The 24558-nt window shown below is 40.4% G+C and overlaps 1 protein-coding gene across 3 annotated transcripts in view; it reads left to right on the top strand.

Annotated features, from left to right (window-relative positions):
- The window catches only part of SCFD1 (sec1 family domain containing 1), a 3579547-nt gene that overhangs the window by 661437 nt on the left and 2893552 nt on the right, over window positions 1-24558 (top strand). For all 3 annotated transcript variants that reach the window (XM_044073814.1, XM_044073812.1, XM_044073811.1), the window contains exon 8: window positions 906-961. In XM_044073814.1, the coding sequence (XP_043929749.1) occupies window positions 906-961 (56 nt within the window). The remainder of the gene's footprint in view (window positions 1-905; window positions 962-24558) is intronic.

Genomic DNA, 24558 nt, shown 5'->3' with positions numbered 1-24558 from the left:
AACCCAACATCTCTGACAGGGCAGTACACAGGGAATCCCTCAAGTCCACTAGCTCACTACACTCAAAAAATATGTTCCCAGCCACCTTTTTTTGCTCCTCACACCTCCAACATTTGCTGTCCACCTGAAGAAAAATTCTTTGGGGTCTACTTGGGGTATAAATGTACCTATGTAAACTCTTCCAGGCAAAGATCCCAAATGTTCTAGACTTTGTTGCATATTTGGGAGATACATATATATCCCCCATTGTCTCTTTGTGAATTGCTTATTCAGTCTCTCTTCCAAATCCTTTCTAAGCCCCTCTGATTGATTCTTACAATTGTCATGCAATATATTATATGCTCTAATAATTATTCCTTTTTTAATGGCAGCTTCTGTTATAGATTCTATTGAAAACTCTACCAGTGCTGGTCTTTCATTTAGGAACCCCCCCCCCATTTCTTTCTCTTTTCCTATACTGTTATATCAATCCTTGATATGGAAGGCAGTCTCTAACCTGCAATCCAAGTACATTATTGGCCTCCTCCCATTCTGTTACCTTTCCCTTTCTAGTTATTTGCTCCCACTGCCTTGGTTCCTTTGTGAGTTTTCTCCAATAAATTCCAATCACCTTTTGCCTATTATCTGTATCCCTAACCGCAGTCCATACCAAATGAAGTTTGATAAAGAATCTTGAAGTATTTCCTTTCTCTTGTTGAACTTATTACATACTCAGATGTAAAAGTTTTTATTGACCAAGTACATGATATCAAGGTTTGCTGTTACTTACATGGTACTCCTCACTCTTTAATCGTGATATTTTAGCATTAAGTTTTAATAAGTTATATTTTGTGTCTGTTTGGCTTAGAGTTTTCTTGTTCTATGCATTGTGTCTTGCATAAAATACTTAACTATATTTATCCTAGGTGCTGTTCCTATAATACGATGCCCAAGAGGAAATGCAGCAGAAATGGTGGCAGTGGTAAGATTTTTTTTCTGCTCTGTAAAATATATTTCTAAAAACTGAATGCAGACATAAATAGTGAGTCAGTTCTAAAGTGTCTGTGAATCTGCTGGTAGTCACTGAGATTAAAATGTAGAAAGTACCTGAGGGCCATAGAGTGGTAGATATGTTTTCATGCATTTGAATCAAATCACTACCCCGATTAGAGAACAAATATTCTCCAGCAGGGTATTTATGTAAATGCCCACTTAAAAACAAATCTGCTGCTTGTTAAACTGCATTGAAGCTTGGACATTTAAAAAACAAATGGCTACCATTTTTTACACTCGCTAAGCAGAGCTTTGCTGTTTCGTGCACATAAAATTAAAACCAAAAGTAATTAAAATAGAAAAAAAGCATGTTTATGTGTGTGCATGCTTGCGTACATGAAAGCAGAAGTGAGATACAGAGATTGCCAAGTGTCTCACAATAAAAGTCCTAGAGGTTATGGTTACCACATTATTTGGCATGAATAGCAGTCACATTTCTTTGGATGAGTGCATTGTTTTGTAACTGGTTCATAGGTGTGTACTAGGCTAATGGCCCTAGGGCCTTTACAAGCCTAGCCATAGGATTACTCTGGCATAGTGCCACCCAACCTTAGTTCCCAGTGTTTCTGTTGAATAGAGCCACTGGAGTTATCCACAGGGTGAATTTTCTGTTTCCCATCCACTCATCAAGATTTCTCTTGAAGAGGGTCAGCGAGATGCTCTGCTTGACATGTATGGGAAGTCTATTCCATAGCATGGTTAGTTTCCGGGTTATGAACCTGTCCCTCCAGCATGTTCTGTTAATTGTGGTAATGAGGTTGAGGTCTGTGGAGCGTGTGGTGTAGAGGTATTGGGATTTCTTAGATGTAGCATTTCTAACAGAGCTGGGTCAGACATGGCTTTGTAAGTCGAGCAGAGATCGCCTCTAAGTAGGCAATTTGAGATAGAGAACAGTTGGAGTTTTTTGAGTCTCTCCATATAGGACAAGTGCTTAAGCCCTAGGATCTTCTTTGTGAGATGCTTTTGTGGCCTCTCCAGTTGTTACAGGTGTCTACTGAAGTACACGCCAAATGGGGCATTGCACTCAATGATTGGCCTAATCAGGGAAGAGTAGAGGGAGACAATGACCTCTTTCTTCCTGGATGCAAAACCCTTAGTAATAAAGGTGTGCCACATAGGACTTTTTTGACCACAGTGGCAATGTGGTGATCAAAAGAGAGGTTGCTGTCAACCTGTGTTCCCAGATCTCTTATAACTCCTTCTGTGTTCAGTGGACTACCATCAGTGTGGTAATTCATGGGAACCGGGTTTTTCCGAATCAGTGTGGTAATTCATGGGAACCGGGTTTTTCCCAAAGGGGATGATGACACATTTTTTGGCATTGAGCTTTAGGCCATGGTTCTGACACCAGTCGCTGGTCTCAGTGAGGCCATTCTGTAGGATGTCAACATCACATGGGTAGTTAATAATAGCTCCCAACTTGCAACCGTCTGTGAACTTTGTCAGCCAGAGTCCCTTCATGTTGGCCTGGACTTCAGAGAAGTAGATACCAAACAGGAGAGGACCCAGGACTGAACCCTTTGGGACTCCACTCATGACTAGTTGGCAGTCTGACTTGGAGTCAGCTACTTTCACACTGTGGGTTCTATCTGTGAGCCAGTTTGCAACCCACCTAGTGATATAGGGGTTGATGCTTAGCTTAGTGAGTTTTTCTATAATTCCTGAGTGGGGAATGGTATCAAACCTTGGCCAGATCAAGGTAGGCTGTTTAAACCACCCTGCCTTCATCCACAGCTCTGATGACTGACTCAGAGAAGTCAACCAAGTTGAGCAGGCATGATCTACCCTTCACAAAACCAAACCACATGGGATCCAGAATTTGGAGATTTCCTATGTCCTTGTTTATTAGGTCCACGATGATGCGTTCCGTAGCTTTGCATATCAGACTCACCAGGCTAATGGGAGGATAGTTCCCAGGGTCTGTAGTCACTCCTCCTTTGTGGAGAGGGATGACTGTAGCAGTGCGCCATTTGGTAGGGAAAAAGCCTGAGGTGAGGCTGTGATTGAACAGGGCACACAGGTGAGGTGCCAGTTCACTCTTTAGTTCATGCAGAACACAACAAGGGATATTGTCAGGTCCCATAGAAGCTGTATTCTTGGCCTTGGACAGTGCTGTTTTAACCTGTGCAGCAGTAATACTGGGTGTCTGGCAATCTACTAGTATTGTGATTGGTCCTTTGGGGGGGGAGAGGGGTAATGTTGGCACTGAATCTGTCGGCCAGTATACTGACAATATCTGTTGGCTCAGTATAGGAGGTACCATTGTGCAGTAGCTCAGAGCAAATCTGGGTATTGCTGTGGAGATTCTTTACATAACTATAGAAGGCCTTGTGGTTGTCTTTACTATCTGCTGCAATTCTGTTTTCATAGCTAGCTTTAGAGGATTTGATGAGGGATCTCAATTTTTTGTTGAGGCTGATAATGGAATTTTTCCAGTCTTGGGACTTCAACTTATTCCGCATCAATTTCGTCTTTTTGTTGTAGAGTTTGTTTATGGCAGGGGACCAACAGATTGGCTTCCTCTTTTTGGAGGAGAGCTTCTTGGTTCTATTGGGTATGGCGAGATCCATGCATTTGTGTATGTGTTCGTACAATGCATTGGTGTATGATTCAGCAGTCATGCAACTATTGTCCATTTGCATGGGTGCTGTGAAGTTAGTCACCTTCGTTTTTAGGAGCCCAAGGTTAGCTTTGGAGCAGTTTTTCATGGTGGTTACCTTTGCGGGGGGATTTCCAAGGTGATTAGTTTGTGGTCGGATATAACCAAGGAGGAGCTGACTATTGGTGTAGTGCAACAGTTGCCCATGTTAGTAATGACCAGGCCAAGGATGATGTTACCTCTAGTGGGGGTAAGAACAAGCTGGTCCAGGGCATTGGAATTAATGAACTCCAGGAAACGTTGGGCAAGTGTATTGGTACATGAGTAGTTTTCCCAGTCACCTAGTAAGAGAGTGTTAGGTTTGACCTTAATATTCTCCAGGGTGCTTAGGAATGTGGAGTGCGAGTCTTGGGACATGGTTGGGGACCTATAGCAGGCTACGACCTGAATCACCGTCTTACCCAGTGTTAGCTGCACCTGAAGTATCTCTGATGCATTATGTTGGGCTACCAGTTTGGAGGTGTGAGCATCCTTTATGAATATGGAAACACCACTGCCTTTGGAGCTTCGGTCCAAGTTCTGGGGCCGAAAGATGTGGAATGAGTTATAGCCTGGTAGTGCAGGGGTGCTTTCTGCTGCCTTGTACCAAGTCTCTGTTACAGCACAAATGTCAGTGTTCTCCATTTTAAGGAGTGCCTTGAACGAATGCATTTTGAGATTTAGAATTCTAGCGTTGAGCAGCATGACCCTCAGATTGCATTTGTTTGTAGCTGTTACGGTGGTAATTTGGTCTTTTGAACACCACCTAAAAAAGGCACTCTAGTGTTACAAGAACCTTGACCAGTATCTGGAAGCCCAGGGATGACAGATGCAGGCCATCTCTGGCAAAGCATCGAGGTCTGTCAGTCATATCATCCCAGGCAGACAGATACTGGGTCCCCTTAGAATGACACCAGAAACTTAGGCAATTGTTGAAATCAATAATTTTCTGATTGTACTGTGGTATCATTCTGGGTGATGGTAGGATGCTGCTCAGGGCTAGGGTCATACCTGCCTGGGCTGGTTTGTGGTGATTGCACATCCTCTTGTAAATTCAAGACCTCCCAGTCTGCAAACAAGTGACCTCAGATCAAGTGGTGAAACCTCTCAGTTTGTATGAGGAGTCCACTAGTAGTTAATGGACATTGTCTTTAGTGCTGAATTATGTAAGATTTTTTTTAGTTAGATAGGTGTGACTGGGAGAGGTGCTTCACTTCATGATGTAATACACTAAATAAGTGCACACATGTAGAGTGCTTGCCAATTTCTACACATGCCAGTAGTGAACACCTTCCTACAAATCAAGAAATTGTAAGGCAGATTTTGCAGAAAAGTTACTAAACAAGTAATGTAGAAATAAAAACTTGCAGATGCAGCTAGTGAAAGAGCCACACATACACATTTGGATTAAGAAAAGGTTTTCCTGGCCCATCAAACAGAATCTCATCATAATTATAAAATAACGAACATACAACGAAAAAAACTATGAAGAAACCAAGGCAGTCGACTTGTCTGGTACGACTGTTTATTAATATAACTAAAAACTTAAAACTCAAGCAAGTTACAAAACATAATAATTCCAAAACACTAAGCGCTTTCACCCATCTCATCAGTGGGTTTCATCAGAGTAACTTCCTTTTAATACACTTCCTTAATATACCCTATCTAATTTGAAATCCACAAATCAGCCTCTTTCATCAAATACTTGTTAATTAGAATGTGGTCATTTAAAATACAAGCTGTTTAAAATACAAGTTGTTTAAAATTTATGCTTCAAATCCATTCTTGCCTAACACTTGACACGTAGACAAAATCATAACAAAATCAACGCCTCGTTGTACCTATACTTAAAAAAAAAATATATATATATATATATATATATATATATATATATATATATATGTTGTATACATATATTTTTGTATATAAATGTAAATATAAATATAATTATAAATATAAATATAAAATATATAATTATATAAATAAAATGCTTTCTTGTCAAATGTTTCATCTTGTAGCGGTGGAACAATAAAATGTATAAATAAATACATATACGCATCATTTAAAATAATATATTGTTGTATTGTAGTGTAGTAGAATATTGAACAGCACAAAACAGCAAACAATAAGAGTTCAAGATCGAATTATGTTTCAAACCATAACAAACAGGATAGGGTTTTTTTTAGAGGAACCCACACTAAGGAGATCCGAATGCATTCGCGATCGGTACCAGGGTCATTATCAACAACAAGTAAGCAGGGACATGATGAGGTACAGAACAAATTCATACTACTGAATCACAGTGAAGAAATGATAGGGAATGATGGACTGTGTGGCAACATGGGAGATGGTTGTATTGCCACAGGTCAAGAGTCCATCAATCATAGTCATGTTCACGACGCATATATGAATATTGAAGTAATTGAATTTAATACACATGTTAATGAAGAAGAACAGTTTTTCTATAATGATATTAGTTTGAATAACAAAACAGAGAACAACATTTTTTACCAACAGTGTTTACATTGTTCAGCAATAGTGGATGGTGGATTCACAGTGTACAATTATACAGAAAAAGTACTTAGTAAAGATTACATTGATCTTTTTAAAAAAGGTTTTACTTTTGTCCCTAATTTCAAAACGGATATAGGTAAAATTATACTTAACTTAAAACTATATACCAGAAAATTGAATCTTAAAATGTTTTTTTTCTACAAACGCTAACAAACATATTTAACCAGATTTTAACTATTTTCAATTGAAAAGAAGTAGTACATTTATACCCCCACAAAATTCTATTATTTATTTATTTGAAATGTTATGTGACATGGAGTTTAGGAGAGTTTTGAAAAAAACAACAAAAATGCAAGACAATTTAACAGTAGCAGAGAGATTTTGTTTGAAGGAACTGACTAGCTCTGGCAGTACAGAATCATGAAACCAGACGAGGGAGGGGGGGTTGTGGTAATGACGAAAAATGATTATTGTAATTAAGATGTGTGACATGTTAAGTGATACTGACACGTACGAAAAGGTGTCAAGGTTTGAGATGAGTAGAGCCTACACTAAGTTAGATTGACAGCTTTATGAACTACTAATGGACGGTGTTATAGACAAGGGGGAGTATGACTATTTATTAGTAGAATTCCCTATCACACCGACTGTGTTTGGTATACCAAAAATTCACAAGAGTGTTGCCAACCCTCCATTTAGACCTATAGTCTCAGCCAAGGGATCTAAATTGGAGGCCGTTGCACATTATATAGACGTGAATTGTAAAAATATCTTGTCTAAACTACCACATATTCTTAAAGATTCCTGGCACTGTTTAGAAGTTATCAAAGAACACACAACCCTCATTAATAAGGACACTATTATGGTCACTATTGACATAATTAACTTGTTTTCGGTTATACCTCATGATTTGGGGCTAAGTATGTTCCAGGCAAGTCTGTCATCATTTGGTGACATGAGTATGGACAAAAACAGAGTTATTACTGATTTAATGGAAATGGTTTTAACAAACAATTATTTTTCTATGGAGGGTGAATTTTATAGACAAAAGGCAGGTGTAGCATTGGGGACTAGATGTGCCCCAACGTATGCAAATTTAGTTTTAGCATGGTGGGAGAGCCAGAAGGTTTTCACTTCTAAATTTTGGTCAAAAATTACTTTATACCTGAGATTTTTGGATGATATTGTAATCTACTGGAATGGTGATGAGAAGGAAATTATGGATTTTTTAGCCTTCTTAGATACCACATCCTCTTTTTTGAAATTTACACATCACATATTCAAAAACAACTGTGAATACTTGGACATACTACTTCAAAAAAATGATGAAGGAATAAATTCTAATATTTTTAGGAAAAAAACTTATTCTAATTCCTTTTTACATTTTGACAGTTTTCACCCTTATTTTCAAAAAAAGAACTTAGTAAAAGGCCAAATGGTGAGACTGTCTAGGATTATAAGTGATGACAACAATTTTTATGTTGAAATTAACAAGCTTATTGAAATGTTCACAGAAAGGGGATATCCTATGCAATTACTTATGGACACAAAGAAAGAAATAGTAACTAAAAGGAATTACAGTTTTAAACCTATTTTAAAATTTGGTTTTAACAAAGTTTTGAAAGGTAAACTGAGCAATAGAGGAGATGCATTTGTTATACCGTTTAATGAAACATCTGGTACAATGGTTAATATTTTGAATGAAGTATGGATGAATGTGTTTAGCAACAAAGTAGAAGGTTTAAGTATTATTAGTAATAGTCTGAACATCACATAAAGTAGAGGAAAGAACTTAAAAGACTATTTTGAGAATAACAGTAATAGACAATCATACAACAATTCTAAGATGAGTAAGTGTGGGGCTTGTAAAACATGCAAATTTATCAATGATGGTCCATATGTGATTATAGAATTACAACAAATCTATGAAATGCCCAGGACATGTGAATTGTAACACAAAAAATGGTGGTGTATTTAGCTACTTGTTTATCATGTCCAGCATTTTATGTAGGAAAAACTGTAAGAAAATTGAAAGATCGTATAATGGAACACAATAGGGACATTAAAAATAAAAGATCTACTAATTCTTTATACGTACACAGTACTAAATGTGAGGATTTTAAAAGATTTATATTTTTGTAATAGACAGGATTCCATAAAATGTTAATAAGGGGGGAGATGTTAACAACTTATTAGAAGCAAAAGAATGCTTATGGCAACTTAGACTCAATGATAGTAGTATGCCAGGAATTGATGAACATGTCTCCATCTCCAGTATTTTAAAACATAAATTTTACTTAATATAATGGGTTTTTAATTTTTTAAAGCTGGAGAAAGATTGTTATGCAATTATATATTTTTAAAATTCTATAAAATAATTCTAAATATATTTATTAACTACAATACAACAATATATTATTTTAAATGATGCGTATATGTATTTATACATTTTATTGTTCCACCGCTACAAGATGAAACATTTAACAAGAAAGCATTTTATTTATATAATTATATATTTTATATTTATATTTATAATTATATTTATATTTACATTTATATACAAAAATATATTTATACAACATATATATATTTTTTTAAGTATAGGTACAACGAGGCGTTGATTTTGTTATGATTTTGTCTACGTGTCAAGTGTTAAGCAAGAATGGATTTGAAGCATCAATTTTAAACAACTTGTATTTTAAACAGCTTGTATTTTAAATGACCACATTCTAATTAACAAGTATTTGATGAAAGAGGCTGATTTGTGGATTTCAAATTAGATAGGGTATATTAAGGAAGTGTATTAAAAGGAAGTTACTCTGATGAAACCCACTGATGAGATGGGTGAAAGCGCTTAGTGTTTTGGAATTATTACGTTTTGTAACTTGCTTAAGTTTTAAGTTTTTAGTTATATTAATAAACAGTTGTACAAGTCGACTGCCTTTGGTTTCTTCATAGAATCTCATCATAAACTAGCTGATATGGTAAGAATGTATGTGCTGTCGATCACAGAAGACCTTTTTTGATAATTTCTTGTCAGGGTTGAATCCCAAGCAGTAACCACCAAGGCAGAAGGAGCAAGAGAATTGCAGGAGCGTGGAATTCAACACTGTTGAATCATGGAGTACTGATTTTCCCCAAAGTAGCCCAACTCTGCTAGTCGCAATCTTGACAGAAATGTTTGATGAAGTTTTGCACCAAAGTCCATTTTACCACAACATAGATATCTGCTGTGCTGACAGTCGCAAAACAAACACTGGAAACAGCTGCTCGCTTGATGACATGAACTTTGATGACAGCACCCGATAGCTGGCAATTCCCAGCTTAATGACAAATAATGAAGTTGGCAGCTCATGTGCATGGTGTCTGACTGACAACTGCAAGCTATTCCTTTCTGACCTGAGGAGGTGAATATCTGAATGATAACTCTTGCACCAGACTCCGATAACAGTTGAGCTATGCCCAGGGGTATGAAGGGTACTTTCTTCTCTGTTTTTTCTCTCCACAAAGAAGTCAGGGAGGTTAATGGAATGGTGCAGTGATAATTTAGAAATAACTCACATAAAAGATTATAGGTTCACCCTGAGGGCCACCCCTGTTCCTGTAAATAACCAAATAACGTTCTGTACAGGATACCCTGATAAACAGCTTCTGTGGGTCCGAAACATCAAAACATCAGCTGTCAACACAAGGATAACTTTCTGATTGAGCTGCAAAATTCCACAAGCAGCACTCAAGGAAATTACATCATCTGTGTGTGTGTTTCAGAATTCTTTCTCTACCCTCCGCCTTTTTTTTTTTTTTTTTTATTACCAGTACAACTGCACCCATCTTTGAGGTCATACAACCTCAAAGTTACATTAAGTAGAAAGGTTTGAAGAATATGAGTGCAATTCTTATGTGAGAGTCAATGCACTCTTTATATAAGTTATGAAGCAACTGAAATTATACAGCACTGAATATTGCAGACATCTTTCTCATCCCATTTGTGGAACTGGTCATATAATTTGCAGCAAGTATATAATTGCCTACACTTAAGGGCCTAAAACCCAAGATTGTATGAATAGAGGATGGTCATTAGGAGAAATGCCATCCAAACACAAATTTCAATTCTGATGAGCTAATGAGCTGAAATGATGAATGGGCGGTCAACCATGATGTTCAGGTCTTCAGAATAGGAAGGTTTATAAAATAGGACAGAAGTTCAGGAAAATGATTCCTTGACCAACCAGTAATGAGCCACAGTTCCTGCCCTATAGACAGCTTACACATGTATGCTAACTAGAATAACTGAAGCCCAATTTATAAAGGTATCTTAGACATCTTAAGTTTACATACAGACTAACCAGCCAGGGAGTAACAAGTTTTTCAACATTAGATTTTTGTTGCATTAGCCTAAACTGTTCGGGTCCTGTCCTTGCCAATTGGCTAGTTTTCAAAGCTAAAGGGCACCCTTCATGTGCTCTAACTTTCTGGAGCTTGAGCAGCGCTCCACATACCTGACAAAGTGTCAAAATCTTCAGAGTTTTCTTACTGCCAAAGAGCACTTCTTCAGAGGGCTTTGTGAAACTGTCAGTTGGCTAGTGATCCTTTAAGGCTGGGCAGATAAAACCTCCAATGTTTTATTTTTCTGAGAAATACTAGTGTTTTTTTTTCTCTAAAACTAGTATTATTTATGCTAGGAAACTAGTTTTATTTTGACTGTCATTCTGTAACAAGGAATTTAAGTACTGTGAATACTTGTGGAAATGTGTTTATATTTGTTTTTCAACTATAGATATTTTTTTATAGAGAATTTATCCACTGGGGCTAGACTGGTGCTTTTCAAGACTGTGAAAAGTATATTTTGCCTGACACTGAATTTTACAGATTCTTGCAAGTGCATCTTAAATTCTCTGAGTTTTCCTTTTGTGGCTGAACATATAGAGCCATTTTTTGTCTCCTTGGTTCTTTCTTCCCCCATCTGCAAGAAGAAAATTTGTCAGGAATACTTTGGGTGGCAGGCTGGGTCCCTCTTTGCTTCAGCTAACAATGGGTGACTTTGCTTTAGCTGGTCATCATTCCTTAGGCCTCTCATTTTCCCTCAACCTTCTGGTGTAGCATCTACAGCCACTAAGGAGAAGAGGATAGACATGTCCTCTTCATCTTGTAGGATTGCTCACCCCAGCCAAGGGAGAATCACTCTTGTCAGTGTTGAGGGAAGGGGTTTGTTTTTGATCCCACCTTGCCCGGAAAGTAATCCCAAACCCCTGGAGAGTGTACCTGTGTTAGGCCAGTCTTTTCCCAGGGATTATCTTAAGTTTAAAAAAAAAAAAAAATATATATATATATATATATATATATATATATATATATATATATATTTTTTTTTTTTTTCTCCTTTCTGTGTTTCTGTAGACAGGGAAGACTTGTGGGAATTTGCCTAGGGAAATGATTACTTCTTTTACTTTGCTTGTTTCACTTTCAGACAGGAAAGAGTGTTCTCTCTCCTTCTGACACTGAATTTCAGTCAGAAGAGCAGGGATTGGAGGGAGAAGGTTATGCTTCAAGGATGTCTTCTTAGGCTTATGAATCTAATTTTGAGGAAAGAGTGACTTCATATTTTCCTCTAGAAGACTTTTCTTTTTCTGTTATCTTATACAAAAATGAAAGATGTATTTCTTTGGGAATAGAACGGTATTCCCTATTGCCCAGCAAATGTCGGATGTGTTGTTGTCAGTCTTCATTCTTCCTCGGTGTATGGGTTTGGATCCTATACTTGGATCTGACGCTGCCATTATTCTAGCTCGTGGTCACCAGCAAACTCCCGAGCTCCTTCTCTGCCTATAACGCACCACCCCAACATCCCTCAGATCTCTTTTGCTGCCTTGAAGTTCAGGCATGCTCATCTTCAGCTCTGAAGTTTTCTGTGTAAGATAAGTTAGTTCTTATTTTTTTTCTAACTTTAACAAGTTTCTCTTTCTTCAATTTTAATCTGAAGTTGAGTTTATCGACTTTTCTCCTTTACTTCCCTTTACCTTTTGAACTGTTTCATAACTATTAATGCAGAAAATCTGAAATGGAATGAAATCCCACAGCTTGCTTGTCTTTTACCAGCAGTTTTTCTCCATTATTATGACAGTTTATTTTACAGCTTTATTTTTCCATTTTGGTGTCGGTGTTGTATTACTATCGATATTTCTTTTATATACAAGATTTATTGTAGTTCTTTAAATTACATTGCTACAGTCTTGGTTTATATTGTTTAGGACTGTGGTTTTTATCACGAGTTTCTGCAGACAGGAAAGAATAAACTGATGTTAAAGGCTTTACTGTGCTGTCATCTTTTTTCTGATGCCATTGCTGGGGCTCAAAGCCCCCCCATACAAAATGTAAAGACCTGTCAAAAGGTGTAGTTTCTCAGATTCTGTAGTCCCTGCTTTTTCAGAACCGAAAAGAAAGAGCAAAAACTGCATTTGAAGTTGTGTCTGATCTGACTATCATCTGATCCGACCACACAGTACTTCAGAACTTGATCAAAAGAAGAAATAAATTAATATTGAAAGGCTTGCTGCTAACTACCTATTTCTCAGAATATTGATGGCGTGCGATATTCAAGGACCCTTCAAAAAGTCCAGGTATTCAAATTCTTTGGTTTCATCTTCATTATAAACCAAAAACAAAAGAAAGAAGAGAGAGAGTCTGAAAGAGTTTGGATCCAGCCATCTCAGATCCGACATCTGCTCCTGATCTTTAATCCTCCCTAGATCCAGCAGGGTTGACTCCTATCATCAGATCCTAAGCTTTTTCAGATCTGACAGACATAATTTTTATCTTCAGACAATAATTATGAATCCAAAGTCCTCTAGAGCTCTTTTCGGATCCTACATTCTCCTCAGATTCGACAGACAAGTCTTATTACAGAGGCATGGAATGATTTTGAATCCAAGCTCTCTGGATCTAAAGCATTTTCAGCCTCCTTCAGATCCTAAGCTTTTGGATCTGACAGAAGTTTGACTCCAGAGAAGTAGAAGTTATGTACTTAACCATAACTTGGTGTCTGTGTTGTCCAAAAATCATTATGCATCATGAACGGATTTTTGGATCTGTCATCAGATCCAACTCCGCCATTTCTTCCAGACATATGATCAGAGCCTCAAGCTCCTTCCACTGCCATGATGCCTCACTCCTCTTCAAACCCTCTGATCGAGTTTGCTGCCCCTTCCTCAAGATGGCTATCTCAAAAGTAATAGAAATACAGTGAAAGAGACCTACTGGAGCCCAAAGTAGGAACCAGTAGGTTCTGTAATCCTCTCGATTGTCTCAGCTGTACCAGGAAGGGGGTAGGAGTGTGGGATGTGATGCCTAATGAAACTGGACAACAATGATAAATTATGGTAAGTACATAACTTCTAATCTGATGTTGTCCATTTCATTATGCATCAAGAATGGGTCAGAGTCCCCAGCTACATAAGTCTCGGAGAACCTCAAGGAAGGATATGCCTGAGGAGTGTGGAATCAAAGGATGATGTGTTCCTGGAAATAATATCCAACTTATAGTGCGATACAAGCTTATGAGCTGTGCCCACGTAGCTGTGGTGCAGATTTCATCAATTGGAGTTCTAGCCGAAAAAGCTGATGAAGCTGATATTGATCTGGTAGAGTGGGCTCTGGACGGGAAAGTTGCTCATCTTGCTGAGAATAAACTGTAGAGATATACTCCGTAATCCATTTGGCTAATGTAACCTTAGACACAGCCTGGCCCAACCTATTTGCCAAAAAGGCAATGAACAACTGCTGAGGTTTTCTGTGAGGTCTTGTTCTGTGTAAGTAGAAATGCAACTTTCTGTGAATATCCAAGGAATGCAGCATATATTCACCTTTGTTGGCATAATCCGGGAAAAATACAGGCAAGTGGGTGGTCTGGTTAGTGTTTGTCTCCAACACAGTCTTTGGTATGAATGAAGGATTCTTCCTAAGAGACAGACTATCTATAAAGAAGGTTATGTACAGCAGTTGAGAAGACCGAGCTTGTAATTCTGACACTCTTCTGGCCAACGTAATGGCCACAAGAAAGGCCATTTTCCATGACAGATACTTTAACTCACAAGAGCTAGCAGATTCAAAGGGTTTCTGGGTGAATCCCTGCAGTACCAATGTAAGATCCCAAGGGGGAGAAAGATCTTTAATCGGAAGCCTAAGATGAAAACCTCCTTTTACAAACGCCCAACAAAGTTTGAAAGTGGAAAGAATACAGGGAAAACCAACTCCCCACATGGAAATTCATGATAAACAATGAGTTGCACACTTATGGTAGAAAAACTAGCTCCATTCTGGAAAAGCGAGCTAAGGAACATAAGAATGTCTGAGACTGAAGCCGAAAAGGGGTCAGTATTGCTTTGTGAGACCCAGATGGTAGCCCTCTTCCACTTGCTACCATATATTTTTTTGGTGGAGGGCTTTTGAGAGGGAAGAATAATTTCACAGACTGGGGAAGCTAGCCTGGACTTTAGCAAAATTACTGGAAGTGGAGAAACCAAGCAGTTAGTTTGAGGGATTGGAGATTGGGAATCTGTTCAGATGGATGAGAAATCAGATCCTGTCTGGGATCCAGTATCCATGGAGGATATTTGCTGTGAGACCGCAGGAAGGGGAACCATACCTGAAGAGGCTAGTGAGGATCAGATTGGTCTTCAACCTGCCGACTTTCTGTAGAACTTTGGGGATGAGGGGAATTGGAGGATAAGCATAAAGGAGACCCGGATGTCAGTCATGGACTAGAGCATCCCTTTGTGACTACCCCTCACAGGATGGAGCAGAGCGAAGTACTTGCTGCACTTGTTGCTCAGGGGAGAGGCAAAGAGGTTGCAGCAAAGTTGGCCTCAATGGCTGATTATTTGCTTTGCTACAGACTGATTTAGGGACCACTCATGCGGACATAATATCGGCCTGCTCAAACTGTCTGCCAGAACGTTGTATTTCCCTGGGATGTGTGTTCTAGTGAGAAAGTGGTCTGAATTGATTGCCTATTCCCAAATCCTCATGGCCTCTCTGCAGAGTGGGTAAGAGCGGGTTCCCTCCTGCTTGTTGATGTACCATACCACTGATATATTATCTGTCAGAATTGCAATTGTCCCCAGAGAAAAGCAGTCCTGAAAGGCCTGCAGTGTGAGAAGACCCGCCCTCATCTCCAGGACATTTATGTGCAGTGTGGTCTGTGTGGAGGACCATGTACCTTGGACCATATTTCCCTGAATACACCCCCCCCAACACCAAGAGGGAGGTGTCCATGGTCACCATTGCGAAAGGGGGGGATGAAGGGTCTGATGAGATGAAGGTTGTCTGTAAGCATTCACTATTACAGGTGACACCTGCAAATCAGAGTAAGCCTGACCAGGGTGGTAACTGGTGGCACCGAATAGACCTTTGTACTGCCAGGGTCTACTGGAGAACTTGCATGAAAAACCTGGCTAAGGCCACTAGAAGAATGGCAGCTGACATGGAGTCTAGGGCCATGCAGACTTCAGAATCTGGAGGGGATGTAGTGTCTAGTAGGCAGTGAACCTGCTGTCTCAGAGATCTTATTCTCTGTAAGGGTAGGGCTGCAGTTTGGTTGATTGTGTTCAGTTGTGTCCCTATGAATTCATTATCCTGTGATGGGGTCATTTTGGATTTTGCCATGTTCACTGTGATTCCCAGGCGGCGGAACAGGGGCAGCATAACCTGAATCCCGTGGAGTAGTTGATGCCTTGTGGGTGCTTTTAGGAACCAATTGTCCAGGTTGGGAAACACCTGGAATCCTTGCAGATGGAGGTGAGCTGCAACTACTGCCTTGCATTTTGTGAACACCCATGGGGACGGTGGTGAGGCCAAAGAGCTGTGCTCTAAACTGGTAATGATTGGCCTCCAGCTGGAAGAACAGATATCTCCTGGAGAGCCTGACTATTTTGATATGCTAGTATGCATTCTGGAGATATACAGAGCACATCCCAGTGGTTGTTACGCAGGAGCGGCAGAATGGACTGTACCATAACCATGAGAAACTTTGACATCTTGACAAATAGATTCAGACTGCTCTTATCCAGGATGGGTCGAAGGTTCCCTGTCTTCTTTGGCATCAGAAAGAAGCATGAGTAAGTTCCACATCCTAGTTTTTTGGTTGCGACATACTGGATGACTCTCTTGTCTAGAAGTTCTTGTACTTCTAGAAGGGAACTCTCCCTCTGACTGGGTGGCACATCAGGGAGACACTCCTCAGTGCTGGGAGGAGGAAGGGAAAAGGGAATATAGTAACGTATAGAAATGATGTTCAACACCCAGGAGTCATTTGTTATGTCTGTCCAGGATTCTGCATGTAAGGATAGTCTGCCCCTGACTGCCCCTAGAGTAGGACAGCCAGGCACTGCTTCAGCAGCACTGAAAGAGCCTGTCAGAGAAGGGTTCTCTAAAGCCCTGGTTTTGTGGAGCCCCTCTCCCTGTAGGGCGGCATCTACCATTGAATCCTCACCCTTTGCTCATAGAAGAGGATTCATCTTGTGAGTCAGGAAAAGGCATTTGGGATTTATGGAACTGCATCTTCTTCACGCTCTGTTGGTTCCTGGAAAAAAGGTCCATTGGGGGAAGAAAACTTGATCCCTGTGGCAGATAAGGTCTTGCCCTCCTTTTTACTTGCCAGTAAGAGTCTCCTTAACTGACTGTCCGAACAAGGAGGCACCGTCAAAGGGGACATTAACAAATGATGCCTTAAAGGGGTCCACAAACATGCACAGTCTCATCCAGGCATGTCTCCTGAGGGCTATGCCTGAATCAGCTGCTCGAGAGTTTCCCCTCCACCGCTGTGTGAGATTAACCTTATCAAAAAGTTAACAATAGAAGCCATAGTGTTGGTTTAGGTGGAAACCTTTTTGAAGTTTTCCTCCAACAGGAACTGCATCAGAGAGGTGGATATTTTCTTCACCAGAGCTCTCTGGAGGCATGTGAAGTGTGCCAGGTAATTCAGTGCTCTCGTTGAAAAAGTGGCTGAGGCATACACCTGTTTCCTGTGTCTGTCTAAGGCCCAAGAATCTTTGTTCAGGGGATGAACAGCAGAACTCTGTTCACCGAGCTCTTTTTTGTTGGCTGCCGACACCACTGTGGCATCAGCTGGGACACCTTTACTCCAGAAGGGATGATCCTGAGGGGGCTAAGGTACTTATCCACATGCTTCAGGATTGGTTCCATGATGTCAGGCTCCTTCCAAGCCTGACGGCCAAGGAGGTCAATAAGCTGATCAGTGGAGGGGGTCACCCAGGATATATATAGCCCTATCCCAAATGCCTCCAGAAATATTGACTCCTCTGAAGAAGGAGGTTGCGAAGACCATCCACCCTTTTGTTTCAGGATTTGTAAGATATCTCCAAAGGAGATATTGTCACATGATGATTGGGGGGAGACCTTTCCCCTTGTCGAAGTCTGTGTCCTCTGTCAATGACTTCAAAGGGGAGTCTAGGTGCTTCCTCTTGCACCACTGCTTCCAGGAGACCTCCTCCTTGGGATACTTGGAAGACAGGGAAACCCCTTGCTGAGAGGTAATCTGGAGGCTCTCCAGGATGGGCTGACCATGGATCAGATGGGTGGGAGCAAAGCTTTGATCCCCAGGGGACTGGGTAGGGCCTGGCAGAGGAGGGACCGTATGTTGTGGTGTCAGGAAAGTCCTCTCTGCCACCTGGAATACAGAGGATGCCAGGAGAACCTGCCCCCCCCCACCCCAGAGGCCGAAGCCCCTAAGGGAGAAGGAGGGGAGGCCATCCTGGATCTGACATTACCAGAAGGCATTGACCCCGAGCTGTCATAGGCTGTGGCTTCCAGAAGAAGAGATGGCTCTGAGAAGGTCAGAGCTGACACCAGCCCCGAGGTCCCAGCTTTGTCACCTTGGATCCGAGACCTGCACTTCTCCAACAGTATTGGGGCCTTACTGGTCTAGGGCACTGTTGGAGTCGGGGAAAAATATCCCACAATCTTATGCCAGTCCACTTGAGAGTACTAGGCCCTGTAGCACCAAAACAGAGGAGTGGATCAGAGGATGTGGCTGCAATATCATGGGTCAGAGTTCTTAAGGATCCAACATGGGTTGGAGAAGGCAAAATCCCCAGCTGGATCTGGGCTTTGAGGAATCTCATCATCATCTGATCCGTATCAGAGTGGGAGAGCCGAGAGGATAGAGAAGACTGGGAAGACTGAGTCAACTGAACAGGTGACATACTTGGCCAGGCGGTCTGAGCTGGTGAGGAGGACCTGCTCCAGTGTGGAGTAAATCTCCAAGATCTCTGATCCAGTTGGGTGTGACCCGGAGACAAGGGGCTGTGGATTCTGATGATTTCTGATGGCTCCGAGTGGCTGGTTGGACCCGAGGTCTGGGGATTCAGCTGAGTGGGTGGCTTGGTTGTGTGCCAACTCCCCTGAATCCAAGGGGCTTCTCAGATCTGGAAAGAAGCGAGGGCAGGAGGGATGCGATGTTGACGGATCCGAAAGCTTCCTGCATTTTCCTGCAGTAGAAGACTATGCCCCCGGAGAAGCAGAGGTGGCAAGCTTCTTTTGAACAGGAGTCTGGGCTCCCAAGGAAGGAAAAATAAGCTTATTCCTCCTGTTGGCGAGGGCCCAGGGACTGAAGGCCAAGCAGATGTCACACTGCATGCAATAAACGTGCCTCTTGTGGACATCTGATTGGGGAATTTTATGCCCACAAGAGACACACCTCTTAAAGCCAGAGGGCTTGTCTGGTTTGTCTGACATGTTGGAGACGTGCACTCACCCAAGTGCTACTTGCAAGCACACACACACACACACACACAAACACACACAGTCAGAGAAGGAGAAGACAGGAAGGTGGGAAGAGCCCTAAAGCCAGCGAGAAACTGAAGAAAACTACCTAACGGGGTGGATGTGGGGGATTTTAATCTCTAAAGGTACGCTAAAGACTATAAGGAAGAAAGAGTTCAGAAATTACAAGAAAATCCTACTTATCCAAAGAGAGGATTGTAATCGCGTCAGTGCTGGGAGGTGACAAACTAGATCTGAGGGTTTGAAGAAGAGTGAGGCATCATGGTAGAGGGAGGAGCTTGAGGCTTGGATCATATGTCTGGAAGAAATGGCCGAGTTGGATCCAAGGAAAGATCCAAAGACCCATTCATGATGCATAATGAAATGGACAACATCAGATCCAGTAAGCTTTTCAATTTAATTTCTCCTTGGGGTCTGACAGGTTTTGGTCATTACTTTTACATCGGATCCTAATTCTTGGATGCAACAGACACAAGTCTTATTCCCGACAATTTGAAAGATTTCAGATCTGAACTCTTCCAATCCAGAGCCTTTAGAACCTCCTTTGCATCCTAAGCCTTCAGCTCCAACAGACGAATTGGAGCCAGAGAAAATCTCGAAAGACTTTGAATCGAAAGCCCTAATGCTTCTTTGGGCTCTAAGCCCTCCTTGGATTCGATAGGTTTGCTGTTATTTCTTCATTAGATCCTAAGCCTTCGGATCTGACAGACAGATTTTATTCCACAAAATTTGAAAGATTTCGCATCCAGACTCTTGGAATGCAAAAACTAAGTTCTACTTCGATCCGATTCTACTTCAATCCGATGGACTCTGTTACTAAGGATGATTAGTCCATTTCTTTCCAATTTTTCCTCTTGCTCAATTTCTTTTCAGGATTGGATAAGATGATGTGAAATTTTCTGTGGCTCAAATCTAGATGGGTTTCTTACTAGTTCTGCCCTCTCATGGGTTTGTGAGTACGTCTGCCAAGTCTTATTTCCTCCCTTTTAATACCTGGCCAGTGGTACTCTCCCAAGAGGTTCAGAATCCGATAAAAAAAAAAAAAAGTATGGTCATTCACTCTTTATTTATACCTGAATGTTTCTTTTTAGATGCCCTCAGATCAGAGTGGGTCTGGAACACCAGATCTAAGAGTATTTTGGTTCAGTCCCGACCTTTTATCTTCCTTCCTTGAAAGCTCTGGTTCTGAGTAATGGGGGGCTCCCCAGTTATATTACTTTTCTCTGGCGTGGTACCTATTTTTGGATCATACTCACTTGTATCACCTTCATACTCATTCAGTCCTAAACTGCCTTTTAAGAGGTTACAAACATATTTGATTAAAGGACCATCTAATTCTCTTTCCAGAACCAAAATTGCTGATGCTCATTCTCAGTAGTATCTCTCAGGCTGCCCTGTAGATGATATTCTGTTTGTCTATGAGGTTTATCTTGCATACTGCAAAAAGGTTCTCTAGGGCTGTGAGTTCAGGCATTTCCATCAGGAGGCCTGCTTGGATGAACCTTGATGATTTTGTGCTACCTTTGACAGTTCTCTTTGGTTTGGCCCAACAGGTAAGGACGTAAATACTCTGTTTGATGTGGGCACCCATTTTTCCTTCCCTTCAATTTTTTTTTTCCAGCAATCAGTCTGGAGGTGTAGGTATAATTTGCTGGATGTCTCAGGGTCCCTTACAGGGCACACGCAAAGATAGTTTACCCTGAGGCATAAGAGGGAGCGATAATACCTGAAAACTCCCAGTGGCAGAGGACTCCTGCAATTCTGAGAGTCTAGAGATACTCTTCTGTTAGACCCTGCCAGCACTCTGGAAAGGAGACCTTGGTGCCCTTCTCTGCAGACAGTCTGGAATCTTTTATCTCTACACCATGAAGCATGGCTAATCATAACGAAGGATGCAGAGAATCTTTTGCTGAGATTATATCATTCTCTTTTTTGCTTCCATCCCCGTTACCCAAGAAGCAGATTAGAGTCATCCAAAAGTTCCCTGTACACCAATAGAATCCATAACTGATTCAAGATTCTTCTAGTGCTCAAGTAAAATAGGATACTGGTGATCAGTTTTAAGTCTCAGTGTGTTGAACAATTTTGTTCAGCACACTTAAGTCCTAATTAGTCTTGGTTCAGTCCAATTTCCCCCTTCTGAGCAGGACATCTGGATGAGATTGATTGACCTTCAGGATTAGTACTATCACATACAATGAATAGATGATCCAGGAAGTAGTTACAATTTAGGGTGAGAGCCAGTCATTACCAGTTCAGAGTCCAGCCTTTTTGCCCAACCACAGCCCCCAGGGTGTTCATCAAGTATATCGCAGTACTGGCATCTTACTTAACTTTGCAAGGATCCAGTACATTTCCATTTTGGGATGATGGGCTTATCACAACTCAGACCAGGCTTTTACAGGTGCACATTTGTGATGAAGTGTGGTAGGCTTGTCCACAATTTGGGATATCCACCAATAACAACAAGTCACAATTCTAACCGATCTACTCATTAGAGTTTATAGGAACAAGTTTTCAACACTGTGTCTATCCTAGCATCTGTACCTCTTTACAGAGTACAAACAGTAGCTCAGAAAATATTTGGTAATACTAGAATATCAGCAGAATTGATTCCACAAGTTCTGGGGTCAATGTCAGTGGCTGTAGTCCTACTTCCTTACCAAGAATAGATGCTACAAACACAATAATAAACTCTCTTTCAACCTATGTCAGTAAAGATAACAATAATTTGGTTAGGCAAAGGTTATTTTTCTGAGTGGATGCAGTCAAAACAGCTGTGCTAGCCCATCATTTCTCCTTTCTTTGCTCTAAGCCACAGTGACTATGGATGCTTCCCAGATTCGATGGAGGGGAGTGAACAATTGCTGAGGAATACATTCCAGGGCATTTGGTCCCCCTAGGAGGCCAACTTACATATACTGAATGTGTGGCAATTGATGATTTTCTTCCAACTGCTTAACTTGAGCAGGTCCATCTTAGTTCTTCATGGCTTGTGTCTCGGAAGCAAAGAAATGGACAGGGTTTGTTTATTTGTTTATTAATTCAGTTATCATAAGGACAGTTTTTCATTCAGTGCCCAGGAGTACAGACTTGAGGCAAATTAAACTACATATTTAAATGGAAAATACAGTTTATGCAAACTGAACATATACAACAAAAGCAAGGTGGACGAATATACGTGATAGGCACTTACAATGCATCTTAATAAAGATTACTTCAGAAAGCAGCCTTGTTGAAGAACAGAAAGCAGCCCTGTTGAAGAACAATCCATCTTCACTGTATCTTATGGACCTCGACTAAGATGGTTCCTCTTCCTTTGACCTCTTTTTTTCTGTACTCACCTTTGGTTTTAGGTCTTTCTGCAGATCGTCTGTTTCACCTGACAGGCATTACTCATCTGCACATCTCTGGCCTAAAACTGTCAGTGTGTTTTTTTTCTCATTATATTGATAGCAAGGCAACCTATGCTTTATTTTTCGCCTGTCTGTTCCATTCTCTTACCTTCCCATAACAACTGTATATGAAGAACCTCTGCAGAAATTTATGGAGACGATTTTTTTTCTTTGTTGAGTAGAGCAGTATCAAGTAGAACCTTTCACACAGCTCTGATACATTCTGTCCTTGAATTTCCAGCCAGTTTATTTTAAGAGGGTGCTAGTTTTTCGAATGTCTAAATTCTACTCACAACCATTCTCAAATTTCTGTGTAGATTTTCAGAATTCATCTTTGGCTTCCTTTAAACTTTGCAAAGCATTTTTAATAGTTTTCTTCTACTTAGACCTCTTATAGAGATCCCATATCACCATGAGATATAGAGTTGATCTGGTGAACTTTGACATAGTCTTCTTTTCAAACTACAGCCAAATGTAATCTAAAATTCTTTACCTGGAACACTATAATTGTAGTTGCATTAACTTCCTTTGGACAATGTCAGAACTTCAAGCATCATATTTTAAGTGCCCATCTTGTTTTTCCACATGGATAGGGCACTTCACATACTGATGCTTCCTCTCTACTAAGGGCAGTGTCAGAATCCAGCATTAATCAACCAAATTAACCTGCCCGTTATTCTTTCCTAGACTTTCCAAATGTAGAAGAGTATATGCTGCAGTTACTAGATGTTTATAGATAATGTCATTTTAACCTGCTCTGAACTAACAACTTTGGAGGACAGATCGGTTCTTGGCTTCCTTGACGCATCACAAAATGGGCAAATTAGTCGCAAACTTAACTGTAACCAAGCAGTTGACAGATTATATTTTGTCTCCACTAAATTGAATTTCCCCCTAACAAACAAATGCAGGCTCTTTCAACTACACCAGTAACCACTTCCACTATATTCTAGTCTAGACTACGCATGGAGTCTAGTTATGGGACAGCTACTTACTGTCATTCATTACAAATTAGAGCCGGTATCGAGAGAAAGACAGACCTTTCCCTCAACCGTACTGAGGAATATTCTTCATTAAAATCCGCCCAGGAATTTAGATAGTTGGGGACTCTGTCCAATATGTTGAGGAAGAATGAAAATTAACATCATCAGATAAAGAAGTTATGTACTTACCATAATGTTCCATCTGTGTTGTCTATTTTCATTCCTCTGGAACTCCCCACCTTCCATCCTCCTCCATTTTCACAAGGGAATTCTGAATGAATGAAATTCTTGGGGCACCACATGTCCCATGTGTTAAACTCTGATTATGACAAATTTTTATGGTCTTCATGTCAAGCTGCAAACAAGATCTGAGGGATGTTAGGGGTGGAGCATTATGGGTATGGAAGGAGCTTGAGACTTTGTTGGCGGCTATGAGCTAGAATAATGACCGAGTTAGATCAGTTTATCAGATCCGAACCCATATGTTGAGGAAGAATGAAAATGGGCAACGCAGATGGAACATTATGGGAAATATATAACTTCTTTTTTTTTTGGGTGAAGGGGTTGTTTGTGGAATCCCACCTTGCCCAGATAGGAAGCTCGGTACCCTGGAGAGTGTACCTACGTTAGGTCAGTCTTTTCTCAGGGATTATCCCAGGCAAAGAAAAAAAATTATGTATGGATCTATAACAATTATGTATGGATCTATGTCAGTTGATCATTGTGGTGAACATTGCCGATTTCTCCACAGTAGTGCAATCTCGGTGTTGATTTATTTAGTTGGGGGTGGGGTGGGGTGAGGAAGCCCCCCGCTTGGGTGGATTTTATTTGGTTTGGTTTGTTTTAAGTTTTGTCTGCCAATTGTTTACTTACCTGGGGAAAATTTATGATGATCTTGGCATTCGTGAATGAAACTTTCATCGTTTCTGTCTCCCCATTTTATAACTCACCGCTATGATAACTTGTTATTTTCTCATAGATCCATATATATATATGCTTGTGTGTGTATGTATATATGTATATATATATATATATGTGTGTGTGTGTGTGTGTGTGTGTGTATATATATATATATATATATATATATATATATATATATATATATATATATATATATATATATATATATATATATATATATATATTCCTTTCTGTAGACGCGGAAGACCTGTTGGAATTTGCCTAGGAAACGAATTTC

This window comes from Protopterus annectens, chromosome 6.part0, assembly GCF_019279795.1.
Source record: "Protopterus annectens isolate FY-2018-M chromosome 6.part0, PAN1.0, whole genome shotgun sequence".
In the NCBI taxonomy this organism is placed as follows: Eukaryota; Metazoa; Chordata; order Ceratodontiformes; family Protopteridae; genus Protopterus; species Protopterus annectens.
This window is presented reverse-complemented; position numbering and strand designations above follow the sequence as displayed.